At 27.4% G+C, this 25,842-nt stretch overlaps 2 protein-coding genes across 3 annotated transcripts in view; one reads left to right on the forward strand and one right to left on the reverse strand.

Moving 5' to 3' along the window:
• The window catches only part of LOC101239367 (uncharacterized), a 74,027-nt gene extending 65,559 nt beyond the window's left edge, over positions 1 to 8,468 (forward strand). Inside the window, exons 8-10 of one of the 2 annotated variants that reach the window (XM_065792975.1) lie at positions 474 to 560; positions 672 to 737; positions 8,059 to 8,468. In XM_065792975.1, the coding sequence (XP_065649047.1) occupies positions 474 to 560; positions 672 to 737; positions 8,059 to 8,157 (252 nt within the window). In that variant the 3' untranslated portion in view covers positions 8,158 to 8,468. The remainder of the gene's footprint in view (positions 1 to 473; positions 561 to 671; positions 738 to 8,058) is intronic. The other variant, XM_065792976.1, reaches the window with a different exon arrangement.
• Positions 8,469 to 9,454: 986 nt separating this feature from the next.
• LOC136078631 (uncharacterized) lies at positions 9,455 to 10,843 on the reverse strand. Its single transcript, XM_065794414.1, has one exon. It carries the CDS (start codon positions 10,841 to 10,843, stop codon positions 9,455 to 9,457), a length of 1,389 nt encoding a protein of 462 aa, XP_065650486.1.
• Between the last annotated feature and the right edge of the window lie 14,999 nt (positions 10,844 to 25,842).

Here is a 25,842-nt window from a genome sequence, read left to right on the forward strand (position 1 = left end):
CAAATCCTTTTGTCAAATAATTAAATGTTGTCAAATCCCCTTGTCAAAGTGTTAAATGTTCTACATCAAATTCTCTTGTCAAAGAGTTGAATGTTCTACATTAAATCCTCTTGTCAAAGAGATAAATGCTCTACATTAAATTCTTTTGACAAATTTAAAAAAAAAAACAATTTAATTATTAATGTAAAAATGTATTTTGAAATTTTTTACTACCTTCAACTAGATTAAAATATATTGACAAAATTTAAATATCATCTACAAATGATTTTGCATTTAAATGTTATGGATATGTAACAACCTTACCCTGCACCCCCTATCCATATATAAATGGTTTTCAAAAAATTTATGTTATATCCACAGAGTAAATACTCAATGCAAGTAACTTTCTTTGTCAGTTCAAAGTTGTTGTTTTTATTAATCTGTTTTGATCTTTTTTACTTTCTGACTGATTATATTGATCTTTTTCCCTATAGATCAATTTGTCAAGCATAATGAACAAATTGCGATCATTAAATAGTGATATAAAAGAGTGTAGAGGTCACTTTATAGACAGGACCAAAGTGAGATATTTTCTTTTAGTTTTTTTTTGAGTAGGTTAATTATAATGGTCATTTTTTAAAGATGTTTTTATATATGTTAAAAATATTATGTTAAGGAGAATTATTTTTTAGGTAAAAGATGTGATTATTCGATTTGTAAGCAAAATTATGTTTGCTCTTCAAAACCTTCAAACACAGGTAGTTTTGATTTTTGCACAAGGAACATAGATTTATTTTATTTCTTGAATCTGAAATGCTTTGACAAATGTTACAAAAATGTTTTGATCTCTTATAAAGTTATTAAATGTTTGATGCTTGCATTTAATTAACAATGAGTATTTTGGACCCAGATTCCAGAGCTTGTGATTATTTCAAACCCAGATCCCAGAGTTTGTGAGTACCTTTAATAAAATTTCTATTAACCAATATATTACCAAACTCTGAGACCTGGATTTGAAATATTTTGATCAAAAATAGCATCTAGATTATATTGAGTAGATCTATAACCAGAACAAAATATTTCTGGGTATAGGCCTACTCCACAACCTCATCTGAGGTTGTCTTTAACACAATAAGGTTTTTGTTCTTGTATATATGCTCTACCTTTGTATATATGTTCTACCCTTGTATATATGTTCTACCCTTGTATATATGCTCTACCCTTGTATATATGTTCTAACCTTGTATATGTTCTACCCTTGTATATATAGTAAAATTAAAACTAAAAATTTTAATACCATATATCATATGTGATCCATATACCACTTTCAAAATTCCATGTTCAAAACTACCTAGTAAAAAATATATCGATTTTTACGAGAGGACTATTAGGTGTTCTGTTGTTTTCATTATAAAATTTTTTTTATTTTATTACTAATATAATGTAGTTTTTAATTTTCCTGTTTTGTAGAATAGTTTCAATTAATTACATGTTTTGTGTAATTTCATTAAAAACTCATTAAAAAAAAAAGAATTAAAAAGTAAAAAATTCAAACTGAAAATTGCAATTTTGGCAAACTCTTATGTAATGATTGTCAAAACAAAAATAAAAACTCAGGCTCTTTATATATGGATCAATGAAAATTAACAAAAAATAATATCTTTGCAAGCTGTTTTAAAGAAAACTATACACATGCAGTGTGCGAAAAATCTTTTTTAAATGAACATTGGCGTTTGCATCTTTTTTTATTGGCAAATGTCTAATTTAAGAGATATATCGTCACGTCGGTTTGACAAGGTTGACATTTTTTCCAAAATTGAGATTATGACTTTATTGGACTATTTGTATCATGACAAACAAAATAAACTAAAGTTTACTGAGATCTAGCATAAAATATGCAAACTACCAATTTGCCAAAGTTCTATCTGCAGGTTTAGTTAACTAATATTTAGTTTGACAAGATTCCAACTGACAGGTTAGGGTAAACCCTAACTGCAGACTATTCCAAATTTTTTCAGTTAAATATATTATGATAGAGAATTTCATGCTCATCGAAATTCATATAAAAACATTGGTCTCAATACCAATTTATAGTGTTCTATTTTGACGTTAATGTAAAAAAATATTTTTATACATCTTTTTTATAACGTTACATTGCACAACAAAAAGTACTGGTTTCTATCAGCGTTGAAATAACTATTAAAAACAAAAATATATGGCTTTTATAAGGTAAAACTCTCTTTTGAAATTTAATAATGACAATTCAGTCTTCTTACCATTATTCGGTGTAAATATGCTTTGCTGCGCATATCCTTAACTGTCAGTCAATGTAAGAATGTTTAATTGTGTCTAGTCCCTAACGGTCAGTCATGCATGTTTATTACCCATTCCTTATCTCTAAGGGTCAGTTAATGAATGTATAATTTTGAATATAGTTGATGAACAAAATAATATAATTTTTATTTACTACATCATCTACATTAGTAATGTTTAAAAAGTTGAACAATTTGTAATAAAATGCTTATTAGCAATGTTAAAAAGCATTGTTATGAATAAAAAAGATTTTATAAATAATTTAAAAAAACTTTTAAAAGTACTGTAAATTAAGATAGTAATGTTGGAAATGAAATCATTCTTTATGAGAGAAAGCAAAGTGTGATTAACTTGGCAACATATTATACAACAACCAAACAACAATATAAAGCGTTATGGACTGAATCAATGGTGGACAATACCACAAGCATTTTTCTAGTGACTTTTGCAAGATATTGGATGTTGTGGCAGAGGAAAAGCGACATGAGCAACTTAGTTGCTTGGTCTTACTGCTGTGTCCCTCAAAATCAGAACAGTGTAATAACACTATCAAGTAGTGCGCTACATTACAAAATACTTACTTCCTAGTCATTTATATTCCTACAAACATTTATTTTACTATAAAATATTTACTTCTTAGTCATTTATGTGTCCAGAAAGTGCCCATAATTAAATTAAAAAGCTCACAAGGATAGCTGATTTTTTCAGTCCGCTCGGATTGATAAGGACCCTCAAACAAGTTAACAGGAAAAATCCTTATCATTATTAATATGTTATTTAAATAAATCCACAAGACTTCAAGGACTATTGTTTAACAGCAAAGCTTTTTAACTATAAGTTAGTTCCTTTTTCTAAAATTGCTGGGCTAAATTTATATATTCATGATTGAAATGAACCTATGACTTGTGCTAATGTCAAATTTAATGAAAAAACCTAACAGAAAAAATGCCGGCACCAGCCCATCAACATATAGAGTTTTGAATGTTAAACCAAAGATATATACTTGCACAATTAAAGGCTGTGTTTTCTTTTGTGCTTTTCCAGGACCGAGATTACTAACCAGTGGTTCTTCACCACTCAAATGATGAGATGAAAAGCTTTTAAGCTTTTAAGCCATAATGTAATGGTTATTAAATAAAATATAATAGTAGACTCTTGTTAGATAATATGTTAATTACCATTTATTATTATTATTATTATTATTATTATTATACTATTGTTTCAGTTACAAAATTTAAAATTAGTTAACTACTTCAATCACAAAATTTTAAAGTAAAATGTTTCTAACTACCATTATAACCACAATTAGAATCTTGTCATAGTGAAGGTATGACTATTTCATTATGACGTAATGAAGGTATGACTATTTCATTATGACATAGTGAAGGTATGACTATTTCATTATGACAAGGTTCTAACTGCAATTTGGGGGTACTTATTTTTCAATGAAGAGTGAAACATTTTTTAGTTACAAATAATGATACTCAAGGCAAATGCTTATGTTATCATGGGTGAAAAATATTATCAATTGATACTAATAGATTTTTATGGTAGGAACAACAATTTTTGACATCGATTTACTCAAATCTACTCACAGATCAGTTAGAACCTTGTCAAACCAACACAACAATATGTCAAATAAAAGAGTTTTATTTTCAAAACAAATTTTTATGCATTTGCAAAGTGCACGCAAATTAATGATAATTAATATGCGATGACCTAATGATTGTAAACTATTATCCATTAATACTAAATAGTAAGTTTTTCCCAATTTAGTTCATTAAATTTATTTACTAATAAAAAAACTTTTAAACTTGAAGAAAATAAAATAAAAGGAACTGAAAATAAAAAGTTGTTTCGACATTTTCTAACTTTTAAAAATAATATCATGTTAAGTAAAAGTTGTTTCGACATTTTCAAAACTTTTAAAAATAATATCATGTTAAGTAAAAGTTGTTTCGACATTTTCAAAACTTTTAAAAATAATATCATGTTAAGTAAAAGTTGTTTCGACATTTTCAAAACTTTTAAAAATAATATCATGTTAAGTAAAAGTTGTTTTGACATATCTTTTTCAAAACTTTTAAAAATAATAATATCATGTTAAGTATTTAATAATAAGTTAATAAAAATATTATATTATTGGTGTTGTTAAACACACACGTTGTTGAAAGTACAATGAAAAATAAAAACTATAATAAATATTATAATTCTATATATTCTATTAATTTTTTTTTTATTAAACTTTTAATAGTGTTTTTAATATGCAAATAAACAAGGTCAGTGCGAAGGGGTGTAAGGTGGGAGAAAGCCATCCCCCATCAATGAGTTTTTAATTTTAACTAAAGCACAACACTAACATCACAAAGATTAACAAATAGCATAACATATTACAATAAACTCTCAATAACTCAAACCTTCAAGAGACCAAGAAATTAGATTGTTAGAAAATGTTATTGGAGTATAATCCTTAAATAAAGGCTCAATTGGAATTCAAAATTAATTTATTAAGGGTTATTGAATTATCCAGAGTTTATTGTACATATTTTAACTTCTAACAATACACACATATAAATACTTTTATAAATACTTACAAAATATAAACCCAAATAACCTTATATAACACATATTAACACATAATAAATAATACGCATTACCACATCCTATAACACATAAAAATATTTGAATATATATATTTAAAAAAATATATAAGTTAAAAACATTTACGAATACAACCTTATTTGTGTAATATTTGTTCAATGACATACCTTGTAATGTTTGTTTATCAGCTTTAAAAAACAAACAATTAAACAACCTGGTTTGTTATATTACAAAAGTATAACATAATCATTTATCTGTTCTTTTTATTAGTGATTGATATTTTCAAAGTTATTTAAAATTTATCAGAAAAACTGTAACAACTTGGTTTTCAGTAACAACAACTGGGTTTTATATTATATATTACAACATACAATAATTTTTTAATTTATTACATTTTATAAAGAAATAACAATCTAGCTAAAATAAACAAAAGGTATTGCATAAATAACTATTTTAAATTTTTTGACCATTTCAGATTTTTTGTTCTATTCTTACGTTTATATATTATTTTTCTAACATCTTCAGCCATGTTGCATTTGTTACAGTGCTTCAGATAATCTTCTCTAAACTCTATTCACTTAAGTAGATTCACTTAGGCAGATGTTATTGCAGTAAATATCACAAAAATATCAAAAATATCTTGAAACTATTTGTCATTATCATACTTCTATTGTTCTTATTTGGCATTTTTACAATAAACATTATTTAGGTATATGTTCAATTTGCAAAAAAATTAGTTTATTGGATAACTTGCTATCATTCTTACAATATTAAATATTTCACTAACTTTTGTACGGTCCCAAATATTTTATTCCTTTATCATTAAATATGATCATGTAACAGGCATTTATAAGATCAATGTTACATTAGGTTTTATAGAAAGTTCTAGGTGAGAAGACTTTAGGTGTGTTCATTTGAAAAATAAAAGGAATAAATTGTGTAAACCTAAAGTATTTTCCTTCGCTAAAATTTCTCTGGTGAATGTAATTACATAAAACTGGAATTCATGACAAGTTTGTTTTATATATGGATATAAGTCTTTTTGAATCTGCTGCACAGAAGTGAGATTCCAAGTTTTTTAGACTTCCGGTCTAATGATTTGCCAGAAATTTTAAAACACTCTAAGCTCTTTGCAGATGACGCCAAGTTAATCAGGAATGTAGCTAGCTCTGCGAATGATCAATTGTTTTAGAATGAAAATAATCAAACCTGCAAACAGTCAGAGATCTGGCATTTACAGTTTAATAGTGAAAAGTATCGTATTATGCACTTTGGAAAAATTAATCTTCGCTTTTTTATAAACTAGGGGACAAAATATTAGCAGTCTCTGATACCGAAAAAGATCTTGAAATTACAATGTCATTAAATCTCAAATGGAAAAGTCACATGACCAATTGTACATCAAAAGCTTATTCAATGCTTGGAATGTTGAAAAAAATATTTCATTACATAATGTTTAAGATACTATGCGTAACATTTATAAGACCCCATATTGAATTTGCAATACAAGCATCATTATTGCACTTGAAAAAGTTCAAGTGATATTATTGCACTTGAAAAAGTTCAAGTGATGTTATTGCACTTGAAAAAGTTCAACCTTATGCCACTAAATGGATACCCCAGATTCGAAAACAAAATTTTGAAACAATTAATATACTTGGCTTAAGCACACTGGAAAAAAAGATGTAAAACAGACGACTTAATTCAAATGTACAAACTATATAAAAAAATTAATATTGTAAAACTGGATATATTTTTGCCTCGTATCAGCCCAACACAAGAGGTCATAACTTCAAAATCAGAAGAGAAACAGTTAAAAACTGCAATATTCGTCATCAGTTCTTAACTAATAGAGTCTCATCAATGTGAAATAAACTACCAGATTTTATTATCAAAAGTGAAAGCTTGAACTTATTCAAAACTTGCATTGATAAATATCTAGAGCTATATGATATGTAATTTATAATTTAATTTATTTACCTAGAATAACAAAACAATGGATATGCTGTCAAAGTGAATTTAATTACTATTAATTTCATTCGTAGTTTTCGAGCTACTACAGCTTTCCATTATATTATTATATAATCCTGGAAAGAAAAAAATAATTACAAAAAAATAAAGATATTGCATTTTAAAATGGAAGCGACTTATGTGCTACCCTGTATTTTTCACTGATTTGATTAGTTCAATAAAAACATCAACAAACCGTTTTATATTTATCAGTTTTCTGTACTTATTATTGTTTCCAACTTTAGATTTAATTTAGTGATATTCTTGAAAAATCACTCAATCAATTTAAAAAAACTATTATTATTTTTTTTAAATCACTTACTATTCCTTACTAAGCAACTGTAAAAAATTATTTATAATTTGACTGTCAGCAAGAGTTGTTTAAAAGTTCCATTATAAACGTTCTTTAAAATTTCCCTCATCAAATTTTTTTTTTTTTTAAGTTAAAAAAATATTTTTTTAAGCTTAAAGTTAATTTTAAAGATATATTAATGGTTTATTTTATTATTTACATTCTTTATTATTATTTTATTATTATTTCAATCTATTTGTATTAGTTTTTATATAAACATTTTAAAAGTCCGACTTCCATTTCTGGTCTTTTTTCAAATTGAAATATTTTTGATTGAATAATTTTACTTTAATGATTATTACAATTTTTAAATATGAAGCAATTTTAACAAATTATCAAGCAATTTTAACAAAAATGCAAAAGGTTTCCTAGGAAATATGAAAATGAAACAATTTTAAATGTCCAAAAAAATTTATTTATAAACTATCTAATATAAGAAATTGCAAATGTTGTTAGAAAAGCCAGCATTTGTCTACAATTAACATTTAGATAGAACAACATTTAGACTTACTTTTAAGGGTTTTATTGTTCCCAAACTTTGCATGTTGCAGTTTTTGGCAAAATATACTAATGAGCGAGAGAAAAAGAAAAAAAAAAAATATATATATATATATATATATATACATATATACATATATAAATATATATATACATATATATATATACATATATATATATATATATATATATATATATATATATATATATACATATATATGTATATATATATATATATATATATATATATATATATATTTATATTTATATATATAGTCTTATTAGGTTACCATATATAATTTTAGTGTCATTTGGATAGTTATTTCGAAAAGACCAGCTCCAATATAATTATCGTAGAATGTGTGAAACAGACAGCGAATGATGAAGATGAAATTTCAGAATAAAAATTTTTTTTATTTTTTTATTTATTACGACAAAACTTTATTATAAATAGAGTTTAATTAAAAAAAGAAAGTTACATTTTATACTGGAAAATTTCTGATTAATCTGATTGAGCTGTAGTTTGTGAACATTTTGTTTTTGCTATGCATTTTGATTTAGGGTAGATTTGGTAACTTGAAATTTTACAAATTTGTTAACTTTAAACTTTTTTATTAACATCATGCTTTCTAATAACATAAAAAGCACATGTTAGTAATAAACTTATGTATTTAAGAAAAAGGCATATTTAAAAAATAAAAAAATGTTTGGTAAATTATGATTTCAGTAAATTTTGTAGACAAAATGTTTTTTAAATAAAATGAATTTGTAACCTGGCTAAAGTGAAACCTTGAAGGTCATGATTGCAAGATCAACTGCAATCGATTTTCAAAGGTGCTTATAATAGCTTGAGAAAAACAGTCAAGCGTAAATTAAAAGATGTAGGGGAGATGGGGGCGCATTGATCGCCGTAGCAGTGTTTTGAAAATTGCGCAGAACCTGAAAGAGATGTAAAAACTTATTAACTACAAAACACATGTAGAACTATCTGGCTTTTGGAATATATAAATATTTTGATTTAAAAAAAATGATAAACATGAATAATTTTAACTTTTAAACAACCCTCTCAAAAGATCAATGTACCCCAAACTATGGGGTACTATGATCTCCGACTTGGGGCACATTGATCTTATATGCGTAATATTATCTAAACGTTTAACACTTCTATAACTAAATCTAGTAAATAATTTAGTCAAAGGGTAATATTGTATAACATATAATACATCTAAATTTTTTAATTATTTTTTAAATATAGCAGTTAAACCCACTAGTCTAATTTTTAATTAAAAAATGTATAAATTACAGCAGCTATAAGCTACCCGCTTTATATACGTTTAAAACTTTACAACAACTTGAAATTTATAAGAACTGAAATATAAAGACTGAAATAAGAATACAACTTTTAAGTTTACAAAACTTGTTAAAAGTACAATAATTTGATTAAGAATATTTCATCATTTGTGAAAGTCAAGTTGTGAAGCAGCATTTGGTTTACATTGTTTTTTATTCCTAAGCAAGTAATTCATAGTTTCTTTCTTATCTTTTGTGGAGACTTTTTGTTGATTTTTGGTTTGCTTCAAAATTTTCTTTTCTTTTGACAAACGAATTTCATTTCTGACAGGAGTATCAGTCAAGATCCTTGTTTTTAACTGCCTACTTTTAACATTTTTTTTTTCTGGCAGATGCTTTTGGGTAAGGTTTTTAAACCTCAGGTGAGATTATAGAAGCAACACTTGTTGACACTTTGTTTAAAATACTTGTTTCAATATTTACTATAGTTATTTCAGACTCTATGTGATTAACATGTGCTGGTATCATTTCAGATTCCATGTTGTTGACAGGAGTGATAGTAACTGTATCTGGACCAGCTCTATCTGTAACTGATGATGGTAAATATTCGTCATCTTTGAAAATTTCAGAATTGAATGGCTCAATGCCAGCTACTCTAAATCCTGTCTGTATATTAGGTGGTGAGAAAGCTTTTGTATACGGTTCTCGAACTATTGAAACAATATCATAAATGGTCATTGGTCTTGGGTTTGAAACCATCCAATTATCACATGCAGAATTGTAAAACCTTTTCAATGGTCCAAAAACAGTTCTATCTAATGGCTGCAATTTATGGCTGCAATGGGGAGGAAAACTTATCATTGTAATTCCGTGTTGAATTGCAAGCTCCAAGCCTTTAACAGAAATATGACTTTCATGACTGTCGAGAAGTAACAAAACTGGAGATTCCTGAGAACAGTTTGAATATTTAACAAAATGTTTAATCCATTCTATGAAAATTTCTGAGTTCATAAAACCAGAAGGATTTGCAAATCCCACACATCCAGGAGGTCCTTCCTTAATCATGTAATCATGAAACTTTACCCTAGGAAAAATAAATAATGGAGGAATGGAATTTCCAATAGCATTAGAGGCACAACATGCAGTTACCAATGTTCCTCGTTCTGCAGATGTGATTCTTCCAACTTGTTTGCTTCCTCTACCAGCTAAAACCTTTACCGGCTTTTGAACGGTTGTTAAACCAGTTTCATCAACATTATATATACAGTTAGGATTATATTTATATCGATTTCTTACCGTTTTAAGATTTTGAAAAAACTCTCTTACAGTGTGTTTGTTAAAAGCTGTTGATCGAGCGAAGCTCGTTGCTTCAGGTGTTCGTAGAGACAACTCTGGTTGTCTTTTCATAAAACCTTGCAACCAATCAATGCCTGCAATTTTATTTTTGATCCATGATGATGGGCATATCTTATTGTTTTTTAAAGCAAATTCATATGCCAATAATCGCGTTGACCTAGTTGAAAGGCCATAGTTCATTTTTGATGCAATTAGTAAATAACTTGATAAACCTTTTTCATCTTCTGCTGTAAAAACTTGTCTATTGTTGTAGTTAGGCATGAAAGCTTCATTTGGATTAAGCCTCTTTTTACGACAATATCTTTTTAAAGTCATTCTATCTATGTTAAACTGACGTGCTACAACATTCAGTTGTGTTCCTTCTAAAACTTTATTAACAGCTACTTTCATTGTTTCACTTGGTATAGCAACTTTATTTGTTTTTTTAATTCTATTTCTAACCATTTTAAGATCTGTAAAAAAATATATCAATAAAAAACATATGTTTTTAATAAATGCTAATATTTAACATAATAATATTATGTTAAATATTTTTTAATTATTATGTTAAATATTATTTTTTTGATATTATAAAATAATAGTATTATTATTACTAGCTTATAACATAAGTAGATTTAAAAAATGAAATGCTAAAAGCTATTGTTTGTTTATATATAGTTTTTTTTTAAATTATAAATACAGTTCCATTCGTTTAACTGTATTGCTTATAAACAAAAACATGGGGCACTTCGTCTTTTATGGGGCACTTTGATCCTCCGATCAATGGGCCCCGCATAGTCAAAGATCAATGTAGCCCAATAGGTATAGGTAACATATTGATAGCAATATCTACTGTATAAATTGCAGCCAAATAAAAATTATATATTATATTATACACCTAACACTTACAAATTTAAAATAAAATTGTTGTTAACCCATACAGACATCTAAAATATATTTGAATTATAGTATGATTTAAAAAAATCACTTTTTATGACGAAAAACAATATTTTCTTTATTTTTTTTGACGCTGATAACCTTATGAAAAAATATTACGAATAACCAATTAGGGAAGCATAATGGTTAATTAAATTGCAACCTCACTTCTAGTAAGGCAAAAATGAACGAGTAAAAGCCAAAAGATCATACTGCCCCGGCGATCAATGCGCCCCCATCTCCCCTATATTAGAATCATGCTTTAGAAATAGTCACCACATGCAAATTACTGGTGATCAAAAGTTTGTTTTTGTTGTGGTTTATAGAAGTTTTTTCACTGTAACATGTATTTTTATTAATTTATGCAAAATTGTAGTAAATATAGAAAGAATTATAAAAGGTTACAATGTCCCATTGACTGAATTTCTTTAAAAAAAAAAGATGAATTTCTTTAAAAAAAAAAATACTGAAAATTGTAGTTTCAAGCAAATAAAATTGGTTTCCCTATCAGTGGAAAATTTACAGTATTATCAAAAAATATTTTTTACAGATGTATTTTTTCCACACAAAATAACATAGATAAACAATAAATTGGCCGACGGCAAACGGAAAAATGTTACGCTAACCAAAAGCAATCTTTTAAGGTGGCATACTTCCTTTAAAATTATATTTGAAGTGAAACCTTGTTGACAAAATTGAAATTGATCATACTAACCGAAATAGAATTGTAAAGTTACAGGTAGTTATGTAGTCGTGACAACCACATATAATGGCGTATATAAAAAAATATGCGTTTCGCGCTGTCAAAAAAATCTCATATTCTAATAGAGTATTCTAAATAAAAATTTAAGATTTGAAAATATGCAACCTACAAAAAGTTTTATATTGATAATTAGTTTCAAAAAATAAACTGCCAATTAACGTACCTCAGCTTGTTATTGACAAATTTATAAAGTAACAGTGACCAACTTTCTAGGTGTTTGTATAGATGAAAATCTTACTTGGAAAAATCACATTAAAAACTTATCAAGTAAAATTTCAAAAAGTATAAGAATATTGTATAAAGCAAGAAATGTTTTAAATAAACATACTTTAGTACAATTATATCACTTATTTATTCATTGTCACATAAACTATGCAAATATTGCTTGGGGTAGTACAAACAAAAAGTCAACTTAAACATCTATATTGTCAGCAGAAGCATGCTGTACGTTTTATATATTTTAAAGACCGTTATACTCATGCCAAGCCTCTATTATATAAAATGATGATTTTTAATATATATGAGTTAAGTATTTTTAATATTCTTTGTTTTATGTTTAAATGTAAAACCTATTTATCCCCAATGATAGTTTTATTAGGCAGCCCATTTTTCATTATTATTCTTATGGAATAAAACAGTTTTTAAAAATTTTACCGAGGATTTTGTTCACTTGTTACTACTTTTTTGTTACTTTTGTGTTCACAAGTTGCTACTTTTCTTTTAAACGAAAGCTTAAAGAACTCATTTTTCAATCGAAGATTTAACAATATACTTCTGATATTTTTTAATGATCTTCCTTTTTACCCTCTATTTGAAATGAAAATTTACAAAAATCATATATTTATCATTAACAACTGTAATCTATATATATAGAAATCATCTTGTATGTATATACATATATAGAAATCATCTTGTATGTTTATATATATAGAAATCATCTTGTGTATATATATATATATATAGAAATCATCTTGTATGTTTATATATATAGAAATCATCTTGTATGTATATATATATATATATATATATATATATATATATATATATATATATATATATATATATATATATATATATATATATATATATATATATACACACAGTATTGGACAAAACATTTGCAACCAACATCGAACAATGCTAAAAAGTGTTCCTAATTTTACATGTCTTAAAAACGAAACGAACTATACTACCACAGCAAAAGTTCAGGAGTCTGGAGTCATAGCATGCCATGACATGAGCAATCAGCTGACAGGTGACAGCACACAGGCAGAATTTCGTTGACAAGTGCCATTTTGCAGCGGACAAAACAAGTGCAACTTTTTTGGTTTGTTTCATTTTCTTAAGTCTTATCCGTGTCAACGTCACGGAAGTTTTTTAATAATTAAAGGAAGTATCCAGAAGTTTCCAGAAGCATGCAGAAGCTTCCAGAAGTTTCCAGAAGAAGCATCTGGAAGCATCCAGTAGCATCCAGAAATATCCAGAAACATTCAGAAGCATCCAGACGCGTCCAGAAGCTTTCAAAAGCATCGAAAAGAAGCATCTAGAATCTTCCAGAACAGGTTCACACAGGTTCATTTTACTATATAAGAGACATGTAAATCGACAAGTAGTTCAGTCAGTATATGGAAGTCAATCAGTCAGTATTATCAAGACAGTTTATCGAAGTGAGTTTTATCAAAGTGTTTTATCGAAGAACATCAATACAAGAAGTGAAATACAACAAGTGTTTGTTCATTACAGTCCACATCCAACCAAGACGTTGTGTTCCACAGAGCATTATTATATCATCACAAGGTAAGTGTAACACGGTAAGCCTTGAGAAGCGTGATTATTTATTTTTATTATTTTTATGACTTCAAGTGCAAAAATGGCTCCCGACAGTCTTGGATTGGAACTAAGAAAGAAAATTATTGGCGATTACGTAAGTGGAATGTCACAAAAAAGTATTTGTGATAAATATCGCGTGAAAAAATGGACCGTATCAAGACTATGTTCCAAATATCGTTCTACGGGGAAGTTGGCAGCAGATAACAAAGGTGGAAGACCGCGTTCCACCACTTCTAGAGAGGATTCTATGATCATCAGATCCGTCAAGAAGGATCCCTGGATATCATTAGTCGAGATACAAAAGCAATTAGAGCTGCCTGTATCGGACCGAACAATCAGACGACGTGCTGTTGAAGCCGGATTGTTTTCTCGACGCCCTGCAAAGAAACCGCTGATTTCACTAAAAAACCAGAAGAAAAGACTCCTGTTTGCTACATCTCATATTGACTGGAATGTGCAGAAATGGCGAACTGTCCTTTTCAGTGATGAATCGAAGTTCAACATCATTGAGAGCGATGGCATTTGCCGTGTACGTCGACCGGCCGGAAAACGCCTCGATTTACGTTACTGCCATAAGACCGTGAAGCATGGTGGAGGCAATGTATGGTCTGTGGGCGTTTTTCTGCTAACGGTCTAGGTCCAAAACATCGAATTGATGGAATAATGGACCATTTCATGTATAAAAATATCCTGAAAGATGTTATGTTACTTTATGCTGAATGGAATATGCCAATAAAATGGGTTTTTCAGCAAGACAACGATCCGAAACTCACTGCAAAAGTAGTCAAGCAGTGGTTTCAAGACAACCACTTATCGGTGATGGATTGGCCGCCTCAAGCTCCGGATCTCAACCCTATCGAGAACCTGTGGGAGATCGTCAACGGCAGAATTAATCGTGAAGGTGTTCGTAATAAAGATCAACTGTTTGAACAAATCCAAAAGGCCTGGGCAGCGATTCCACAAAGTTTCATTGATCACCTGATCGAATCTATGCCTCGAAGATGCTGGGCTGTGATTGACAACATAGGATTCGTCACGAAATATTGATAGCGAAATACAGCTTGGTCAACATTTTGTCGAGTTGCACTTGTTTTGTCCAGAAGGAAATCAACTTTTTTTAATACTTTTGATTAATTTATTAATTTTCGTGTACAAATAATGAACTTTGTGATGAATAAAACTTGAAGAACTTTGTCTCTAAACTGTTACATAATTATTTCTCTAAATTGAAAAAATGCAGCACTTTTATATAAAGAAACTAAATTAGCATTATTTGGTTGCACTCGTTTTGTCCGATACTATATATATATATATATATATATATATATATATATATATATATATATATATATATATATATATATGTATATATATATATATATATATATATATATATATATATATATATATATATATATATTTATATATATATATATATATATATATATATATACATATATATATATATATATATATATATATATATATATATATATATATATATATATATATATATATATATATATATATATATATATATAGAAATCATCTTGTATGTATATACATATATAGAAATCATCTTGTATATATATATAGAAATCATCTTTTATGTATATATATATATATATATATATATATATATATATATATATATATATATATATATATAAATATAAATCATCTTGTATAACCGAATATTTTAATTTAACTTATTTTTTTATTTTTTCATTTGTCTTCAAGTCTTAAAATTTATAAGATATTTACAAGATAAAAAGTAAGTTAACGAAGTAAGAAGCTATCTTTGAGAATATATAAATATACTCTCAAAGATAGTTTCTTACTTTGTTATCTTATTTTTTATCTTGTAAATATTTTACAAATTTTAAGACGGTTATTTATTAGCGATACTCGACGACAAGACCGTACGGTCTTCTACGAGTCCCGCGTTCTTTTATTTTTTAATAACAATCATTATATATATATTTTTTTATTGTTATGTATTTGTATTTTAAATATTTTAACGAAATGCTTATTTAAAATGTGATAAAAAAAACAAAAACAAAAAAAAAATGCTTCACAGAATTTCAATATTATTTTTATTTACCATTTTTCATTGGTTAAACTGCAGTATCTTAAATTCTGCATTTTTTATAACTTTTTTTAGCAGGTTACATTAGGGTGTCTCGTTTTCTCATTCTTTTTTTAATTTTGAGATAAACAAAAAATAACTATTGTAAAATTTTGGGATAGCACAGTTACCTAATTTGAGTAAATTGAGCCTGTTTTTTAACATTTTTTAAAATTTCACCGTCAGTTTTTTAAATTCATTGGAGAACTTCTAGTATGTTGTTTTTCACTAACATGTTACTGGTAACAAAATAGGGCTAAAAGAAAAAGATTTAGGGGTCACACAAGTCAAAATTGATATGTTCCTAATGTACAAAATTACCAAAAACAATGTTAAAAAGAATTAAATGTTATTTAATTTTTCTTTTTTTCCGATGAGAGGCACCCGTTTGCGATAATTCTTAACGATATGAAGTACTTATTGTAGCTGCTTTTGATTTTTGACTTCGTTTTTGAAATCTTGGATCAACTTGTACTCTCGTTGACCCCAGTCATTGACTTCTTCTAAAAATTTGACTATTTTTTTAACGTAGTTATAGTCCTTCATCTTTGTCCAATGTCCAACAAGTAGCTGCAACCACTTGATTAGGTTTCATTTAGGTTTATTATTACTTTGATTAGGTTTCATTTTAACTAAATCAGGAATCTAGTCCGATTATGGACACAAAATCAGGGATTTTATTTAGTTCAATTGGTCAAAATAATGGTTTTTCAAGCTTGATTTGTTCTTTTCTTTTGATGTTAAACAATTTAGAAGCTGCGGCTGAACGTTTGATTGCAGCTTTTAAATTTTGATGTCAATTATATGTTGAGTTAAAACCGAAGATAGCTGTAACACGATTAAAGGACTGCATTCGCTGCTGTACTGTCAAATTTGCGATACCACTGCATGTCAGTAATAAACTGGTGTTCAACATTTGGTGCAATAATAGAAAATCGACTTTTGCTTGGAACAGTGCAATGAAATCCGCCATTTTCTTAAGTTTATTGCGATGGTCTTGGTTGAGCCTTAGTTCATTCTTCATGAATCTTGCACGATGATAAGCACCGCGTTTCTTGAACCGAAAAGTCCTTTCATCTTGTAATTCTCCGCCAAGATAAACATTTAACAGTTCAATAAGTTCCCGATAATCTTCTCCTGGAAACGTATTTTTTTGCTTGACAATGAATCGGTTTATCTCTGTCTACAGGAAATTCAAATTGAACAATATTTTTTATTTCGTGGGAAATTAAGTCCCAGTTATCCTGAACCATTTTAAGTAGCGGCTCGATTGGCCCACTATGGTTTCCAATAACTTTCCAATAAATTTTTTTCGGTGGCGTTAGGTAAAACTCTTCTTCTAAGCTTTTTGTGTTTTCATCATCCTTGGCAAGATTTTTTCAACTCCTTCACTCGTTATAATATCCCGTCTTCTTTTAGATAAATTGTGCGCTGCTCTCTGCTGTTCCATACGTTCAGTATGATCATATTCCACTTTTAGTGGAAGTTTTGAACCGACAGCTAAACTTTTTCCGAGACCAAATTAAATAAATTGGTCTTAATGATCTTTTCTTGTGTATAAAGTTTTTCTCTAGGCTCTTGCATTTTTTAATTAATACACTTGAAAATTTGAAAATTGAAATAATGCAGTACTACTGCTAGCCGTTCTGAATCAATAAACTCCGGTAAAAATTAGCAGTTATTAAGATTACGTTGCCACAGTAAAACACATATTGAGTATTAAGTAAATAGTATTTTTGATTTGCAAAATATTTATGCAAAATATTTAATAAAAATTGATTTCCAAAATTTTATGGGAAATTAAAAGGCTATTAAAATAGAATTTAAAATTTTTAAACTTTTTTGATTCATTTTATTCAAAACTCACTTAACTTTAGTATACTAATTATCTTAACAAATTATTTAACAAGTGATTTTCCAATCAGTGGCTATATTTTTTTTATCGAGTTAATTAGTATTTCTTTTATATTTTTACTACACTTGCATTCTTGCTGACAAATCTACAAACTGTAGCGAGAATTTAAAAATTGATACTATATTGGTAAAATGACCGAACTTGAAATTGTGCTACCCCTAAATACTTTTCTTTCATACCAAACTTTTCACCTGTAATACTTTTCTTTCATCCCAAACTTTTCACCTGTAATACTTTACTTAGTGAAAAATAATATAATTAAATTTTTCGAATGAATTTTGAAAAACTGACAGTAAAATCTTGAAAAATATTGAGAAATAGGCGCGAAAATTATAATTTACTCAAATTAGGTAACTGTGTTAGCCCTAAATAATTTTTAATTGTTTCAAAAATTTTACAATAACTATTTTTAAATGATTATGCACCTCACACAAAAAGTTTATCTCAGTTTATAAAGTTCAAAAAAATGAGGAAACGGGACACCCTAAGATTATACACATCATATAAAAACACACTATTAACAATGTGTTCAGCAATATATTGCTGAAAATTTGGCTAAAAACTGATGATTAGAAATTGAAATAACTTTGACAGGAGATTTAAAATAAAAGTGGGCAAAAAGTTTTAAAAATTAAACAAGATAAAACAGAGCAAAAAAAAAATAATGAAAATATAAATGTTCTGAATAAAATAAAATAGAAACAAATTGATGCACTTTTTTTGATAACCTTTTTTCAAGTTAAAAAAAAATTATATTTTTGACAATCAATCAAGGACACATACAAATTTTTAACCGTTGCTCTGGCGGTTGTTAGGAGAAATATCAAATATTTGAAAAATGTGATATTTCTGAGGGGTATTCCACCAAAAATAAAAAATACTCAAAAAAGACTATGCTGTTAAAATATACTTGGCAACTAAAAAAAATTATAATTTGAAATTAAACTGATTTATTTTAAAAACTGTACTTGCCTACAATATTATTTTCAAAAGTGTATGTTTTGTTTGCAAGAAAAATTTGAAAATATTACCCAGTTGGATCAAAAAAATTTACTAAACAAAAAATCTAAAAGTTTATAAAAACAAATAAAAGAACAAAACTAAAATTCTTAAAAAATCTTTTTACAATTGATATTTTGAAAATATAATATAACTAATGTAACTTCCTGGTTGCAAAATAACCACAATTATAACAGTTCCCAACATTGTTTGAAATATTTTTCATATAACTTGAAACATTTGATATTTAGACATTCTTCCTAATGAATCTACAAAAGAAAAAGAAAAAATTAGATAGAGTAGATTCGGGTAATATGAGCATACCAGTGAAGTTCAAGTTATTTTGTACTTTTTGAATAAACTTAATGCAGTGATAACAAAAAGCAGTATAAATAATGCAAAATTATACACAGTAATTAGCGGCTCTCATCTAATTAAAACGCTTTCTCTTCAAACAAATAATGAAAGGCCGTTGTCTTGGGTTTACTCGCTGTACAATGAGTTTTGGTATGTTACATTTTCTTGATATTTCACATATTGAATAATTGTTACTGGTCAAAAGATAATGAATTACAGAATTTTCACAATTCGTGACTTCTTTTTTTCCCTATTTTGTAGTTTAGAACTTATAGGTAATTTTTTATTTTAATAAAAGTTATTTTTAAAAAAATAAAAATTGGTTTCTAATGGAAAATACATTTAAAAATATTGAAATAATTGTTCATAAGTATATTCTAATTAAATACTTTATGAAATTAAATCACAATGGTTAACAAAAAACTATACTTAAAAAAATATATTAAAACAGGATGGATGGAAAAAAATGAATTTTGTGAATTAAACAGGTACCACTTTTCCCCCTGAAATTGTTACCACCCTTGAAATTAATATTTCTGAAATAACTGAAAGTGTTTAATTACAAACAAAAAAATTAAAATCTACTCGTAACAATATTGCAATTCGATTTTAATGACACTTAAAACATTAAACCATCAAAACTCTACAAAATTGATATATATGTAAACAAGAAAAAAATATTTTCTGCTGAAAAGATAACTTTTTTTAATTTTTGTTTGAAAGAGGTTAAAGTCCATTTCAAAGACAAATCAAATTTTGGCGAAACTATTTTATAAAGTGTCCATTTTGTTTTATCAATATTGAGGGACAATCTGTTTTTCTTAAACCAATATGAGATTTTATTTAATTCTTGTGTCATATTATTAAAAGGTGTATTTATGTTTTCATAAGATTGGAATAGGTTTGTGTCATCAGGAAAAATTATAGGGGTCAAGTTATAGGCTTTGTTAAGGTCATTTATATATATTAAAAATAATAGGGGCCCAACTACGGATCCCTGTGAGACACCATATGTTACTTTCATTAATAAAGGCAAAGAAGAATCTTGGATATTAGGAAACTGCTTATGATTACTAAGATAGCTTTTGAAACAGATTAGGGATTTATCTTTAATGCCATAGAGATCTAATTTTTTTTAATAAAATGTCTTGATCGACAGTATCAAAAGCTTTAGACAAATCTATGAATACTCCTAGGGAATAATGAGAATTTTTAAAAGAATCAGAACTGCTACGTGTTAGTTGAAGTATGATGTGTTCAGTAGAATTATTTCTCTGGAAGCCAAATTGATTATTATATAAAAGTTTAGTATTAACAAAATAATTGTAGACTCTGTTACACATTATTTCTAATATTTTAGAGAAACTGGAAGAGCTGAAATAGGACAATAATTTGTAATGTTGCAGTGATCACCTGATTTTAAAAAACGAGTTATTTTTTCTACTATTAGAGAGTCTTGAAAGGATCTTTGAGCAATAGATGCTTTACAAATTTTAAAGAGTATATCTTTCAAAACGTCAAAGGAGTCTATTACAATATTTCCATTGATGCAATCGGTCCCATTTGCCTTATTTCGTTTTAATGATTAAACGCTGCTTCAAATTTGCTGTATATTAAGTTTGAAAAAATTAAAGTTGAATTAGGTGATGTTATAAACTCATCAATTGATTTTTCATTGAGATAAAGAATTTTTTTTTTGATAACCTTGTTCCGATTGAAGAAAAAAATTTGTTTAATTCAAAAGCAATTTTATTATGGTCATTATATAATTTATTTTTAATTTTTACTGAATTTGGTACTGATATTGTAATTTTCTTATCTTTTCCCGTGATCTCTTTCATTAGTTGCCAAATACGCTTTGAATTATGTTTGTGCTTTGCAAACAAGTCAGAGTGATAATTTTTTTTCGCATTTTTGCGGATTTTTTCGAAGTTATTTTCATAAGTTAAGTAGTTATTTTTATGATTGACCGATTTATATTTTAGATATTTAATATACAGTTTTTGTTTCACTTTCGATGATTTTTAAGTCCTTTAGTTATCCAAAGACACGATACGTCCTTAGCGTTAAGAATTATTTGACGAATAGGGAAGTTTGTGTCATAGATGACACATTGATTACATTGAATTTAGATTGTTTTGAATATTTCGCAAATAAAAATATTATGAAGTTTTACAATGACTTGTTTGTAAATGGAGCAATTCCTTTAATAAATAAACCAAAAAGGGTAACTGCGACATCCGCCTCGTTAATAGACAATATCATAACAACTGATACATTAATAAATAACTAAAAACAGAAATAATAAAAAGTGATACATCGGATCATTTTCCTATTTTATTTATTTATTAATGTTAATGCAAATTCAATATTACAGTCGTCCCCCGGTTAACGAACCCCCCTGTTAGCGAACTTTCGGTTAACGAACCGAAAGTTTGCTCAAAATCCTCCCCCGGTTAACGAACCGGGACCGCCAAATGGCGTGCACACGCGCGTGAAGGTCGGGCGCGCCGTCCAGCATTTCCCCCTCAGTTTTGTGAGTGTCATGGAAGCCTGGGAGGTGAATGGTTGTGCTGGATGTGCTTTTGTTGTTTCATTTTTTTCTTTTCTTGTTTCACTAATATTTTTCATGCATAATTTTCATGCATAATTTTCATTTTTTGATAAGAAATGTTCATGTTCAATTTTTAGTTTTTTCTAAAACTTTGACAAGCAATTTTCATGCACAATTTCAATTTGTTTCAATTTTTAAAAGTGCATAAATCTCAGGTTTCAATCATTTCACCTTTGCCTATTTTATTTATCAAGTTGGACAATTTTTTGAATTTTTTCCCCCATTATTTCGGCAAAATCCACCAATTAAAAATTTTTTAATGGCGGCCTATGGGAAAACGCGTTTCGGTTAACGAACTTTTCGGATAACGAACTAGTTCGTACTCCGAATTAAGTTCGTTAACCGGGGGACAACTGTACATGAAAAACAGGTTGTTATCAAAAGCAAACAAAAGTTTAAAATTACCACGGGTAACAAAGTGACTTAAAAAATCCTCAAAAATAAAACAAAAACTATATATTAAATACCTAAAAGCAAAAGCAATTGAAAGCAAAACACTCTATAAAACCTCTACCAAACTATTTAAAAATCAAAGGAAAAACCTTAAAAGAAAATAAAACAGCGAATTGTTTGATAAATAAAAAAATGACTTTAAGCGAAAATGACAACTTGTTAATGAAATCACTTGTAACAATAAAATAAAAACATACTCTTTGCCAAATGCAATTAAAATAAATACTGAGCTTTTGTATACCCCTAACATAATAACAAACAAAATAAACAAGTTCTTTGTATCAGTTGGACCGAATTTAGCCAAAAATATACCTATAATGAGTAATTCAATCAATTCAAAAATAAAATTGATTTCCCCTGAAGTATCTTCTCTAAATGAGTTTTGATGAATTTGAGATTGCTTTCAAAAAGCTTAAGTCTTATAAAGCAATTGGTCGAGACGATGTAAACAGAAATATTGTTATTGGTTCGTATGATATAATTAAAAATATTCTCTTAAGGGTCTTTTCGTGCTCAATCAACCAAGCAGAATTTTCTGACCAACTCAAAATAGCTAGAGTTATCCCAATTTTTAAAGGAGGGGAACCTACTAACCTCATTAATTATCCCCCAATTTCATTTCTCCCAATTTTTTCAAAAATTCTCGAAAGAGTGTTGTATAACAAAATTTATGATCACTTATCAGAAAACAAAATATTTTATAATAATCAACATAGATTTAAAAAAAATAATTTTGCTGAACATGCAATACTTCAACTAACAAGGAAAGTTGCTGATTCATTTGAAACATCGCAATACACATTAGGTATTTTCATAGATCTATCGAAAGCTTTTGATACTATAGATCATGAAATTCTTTATAACAAACTAGAACATTAAGGAATTACTGGAAATACTTTATCATTACTAAAAAATTATTTAACTAATCGTAAATAGTTTACTCATAAGACTCATCATTATTATCAAACCTATTAGATATAACTTGTGAAGTGTCACAAGGCCCTTACTTTTCCTAATAAATATCAATGATCTCTACAAAGCCTTGAATCTAATGACAACTATGTTTGCCGATGACACTAATTTTTTTTTAACAAGCAATGACCTCACAATATTATTTAGCAATATGAACGCTGAGCTTATTGATATTTCTAACTGGTTTAAACCAAACAAACTATCAATTAATATAGAAAAAACTAAATGGATGCTTTTCTACCCAACTTCAAAAAAAGAATTAATTCCAAGTATTACGCCTCATATTTTTGTTGACAATATTGAAATAAAGCCAACAAAAATTACAAAATTTTTAGGCATTTATATTGATAAAAATCTTAAATGGAAAAATCACGTTGATAATCTAAATAACAAAATTGCTAGAACTATAGGAATATAATACAAATCAAGAAGTTTCTTAAATAAACATTCTTTAATTCAATTATATTATTCATTTATTCATTGCTATATTAACTACGCTATTATTGCTTGGGGTAGTGTCAATAAAAGTATACTAGAACCTCTTCATCGTCAACAGAAACACATTGCACGTCAAATAAAATTTAAAGATCGTTTTATTCATGCCAGGTCTCTCTTACTTGAAATGAATATTTTGAATATATATCACCTTAACGTTTATAATGTTTTATGTTTTATAAATGTAAAACCAACAATTTCCCTTCTTCCTTACATAATCTGTACTCACTAAAAGAAAAAAACAAGTACCATCTACGAAATGATAATTTTATTCGACTACAATTTTCGCATACTAATTTTGGTAAATCTTGTGTTTCATTTCGAGGAGCCTTTCTTTGGAATAAAATAGTTTTGAAATATTTTTTTTCTTTTCTCATGAATGGAGTTTTAACTCATTTAAAAGAAAACTTCAGAAAATCATTTTTTTTATTGATAATTTTTAATTTAATTTATATATTTGTTAAACACCCACTCTATATTACAAGTAAGGTAAATAAAAAGTTTCAAAAAAAATCTCTAGGATCTAGGAATTTTATTTTCAAGAACATCCTTAAAGATTGTTCTTTGTTCTTTTGAGTTCCAGAACTCAACTGCACATTTTAAGATTTTAAGATCCGTTTCAGGAATTATATTTTTTAAACCAGTAATTTTTATTTTTTCTTTGTGTTGCATTAGTTTCTCTATATTTAATTTATGACTATTGCACAGAGCCTTGACGCTATCTACAAAAGGTCGTGGACCTGATTCGTTGTTCAACTGCGACTTAAGAATATCAAATGTCATTTTATTTTTCAACAGGCGAATAAATAAGTTTATCTTATTTTGTTGCGTAATTATAGATATATCTTCAATACAAAATAGGGGATGTATATAATTTTTACTATGTTTTGAAACGTTTAGTAGTGACTTCAGTGCAATTCTTCCTACTATATCAAGCTTTTGCAATAACATTTCTTTATGGTCGCAAAGCTCAAGACCATACGTTAGTGTTGGAACAGCTAAAGTTTTATATAACTGGACAATAGAGTTTGGGTGAACAAAACGAATTCCAGCTTGAATTAAAGACTGTATTACTGCCCGGAAATGGGATATTCGGTTATCAATGTTTAAACGATTAAGTGAGGCAATTGGTGAATATTTTGTGTCCCATATAAATCCTAGATGAGTAAGTTTATTGTCTAGTTTTATTTTTTGGTGGTTGAGTGTTATCGTGCATTTTTTAATTTGATGTGTTCCGGTGACCAAAAACTCGGTTTTGTCAGCAATTTTATGCAATTTTCTTTTGTGTAAATGTTACAGATATTAATTAGCTTTTGTAGGCCAGAGAGGGTGGAACTAAGAAGTATAATGTCATCAGCATATGCTACAACACCCGTGTAGTTTCCATTTATTGATGTTCCTACGACACTTTCATTTTGTAAGGTTTCTAGTAGGTTTTGAGTGTAAAGATTGTACAAATGAGGCGAGAGAATCGATCCCTGTCTCACTCCTTGCGTTAGATAGAATGGAGTTGATTTGCAACCTAGATAAGACACAGAAGCACTACTCTCCCTGTATAATGACGATATTGTATTAACAATATACAGTGATAATTTTTTATTATTGTACAGTTTCTCAAAAATACTTATTAATATACTTTTATACTTTTAATTAATAAAAAATGTTTTTCTACTCACACGCTTAGTTTTTATATATACATATATATATATAAATATATATATATATATATATATATATATATATATATATATATATATATATACTATATATATATATATATATATATATATATATATATATATATATATATACATATATATATATATATATATATATATATATATATATATATATATATATATATGATATATATATATATATATATATATATATATATATATATATATATATATATATATATATATATATATATATATATATATATATTAGGGTGTCCCACTTTTAAACTGACCAAAATATTTTTGTTAGCACTCATTCTTAA

This window comes from Hydra vulgaris, chromosome 03, assembly GCF_038396675.1.
Source record: "Hydra vulgaris chromosome 03, alternate assembly HydraT2T_AEP".
NCBI lineage: Eukaryota > Metazoa > Cnidaria > Hydrozoa > Anthoathecata > Hydridae > Hydra > Hydra vulgaris.

Coding starts and splice junctions, on each gene's coding strand:
- LOC136078631 (XM_065794414.1), bottom strand. CDS start 10,843: ATGGTTAGAAATAGAATTAAAAAAACAAATAAAGTTGCTATACCAAGT.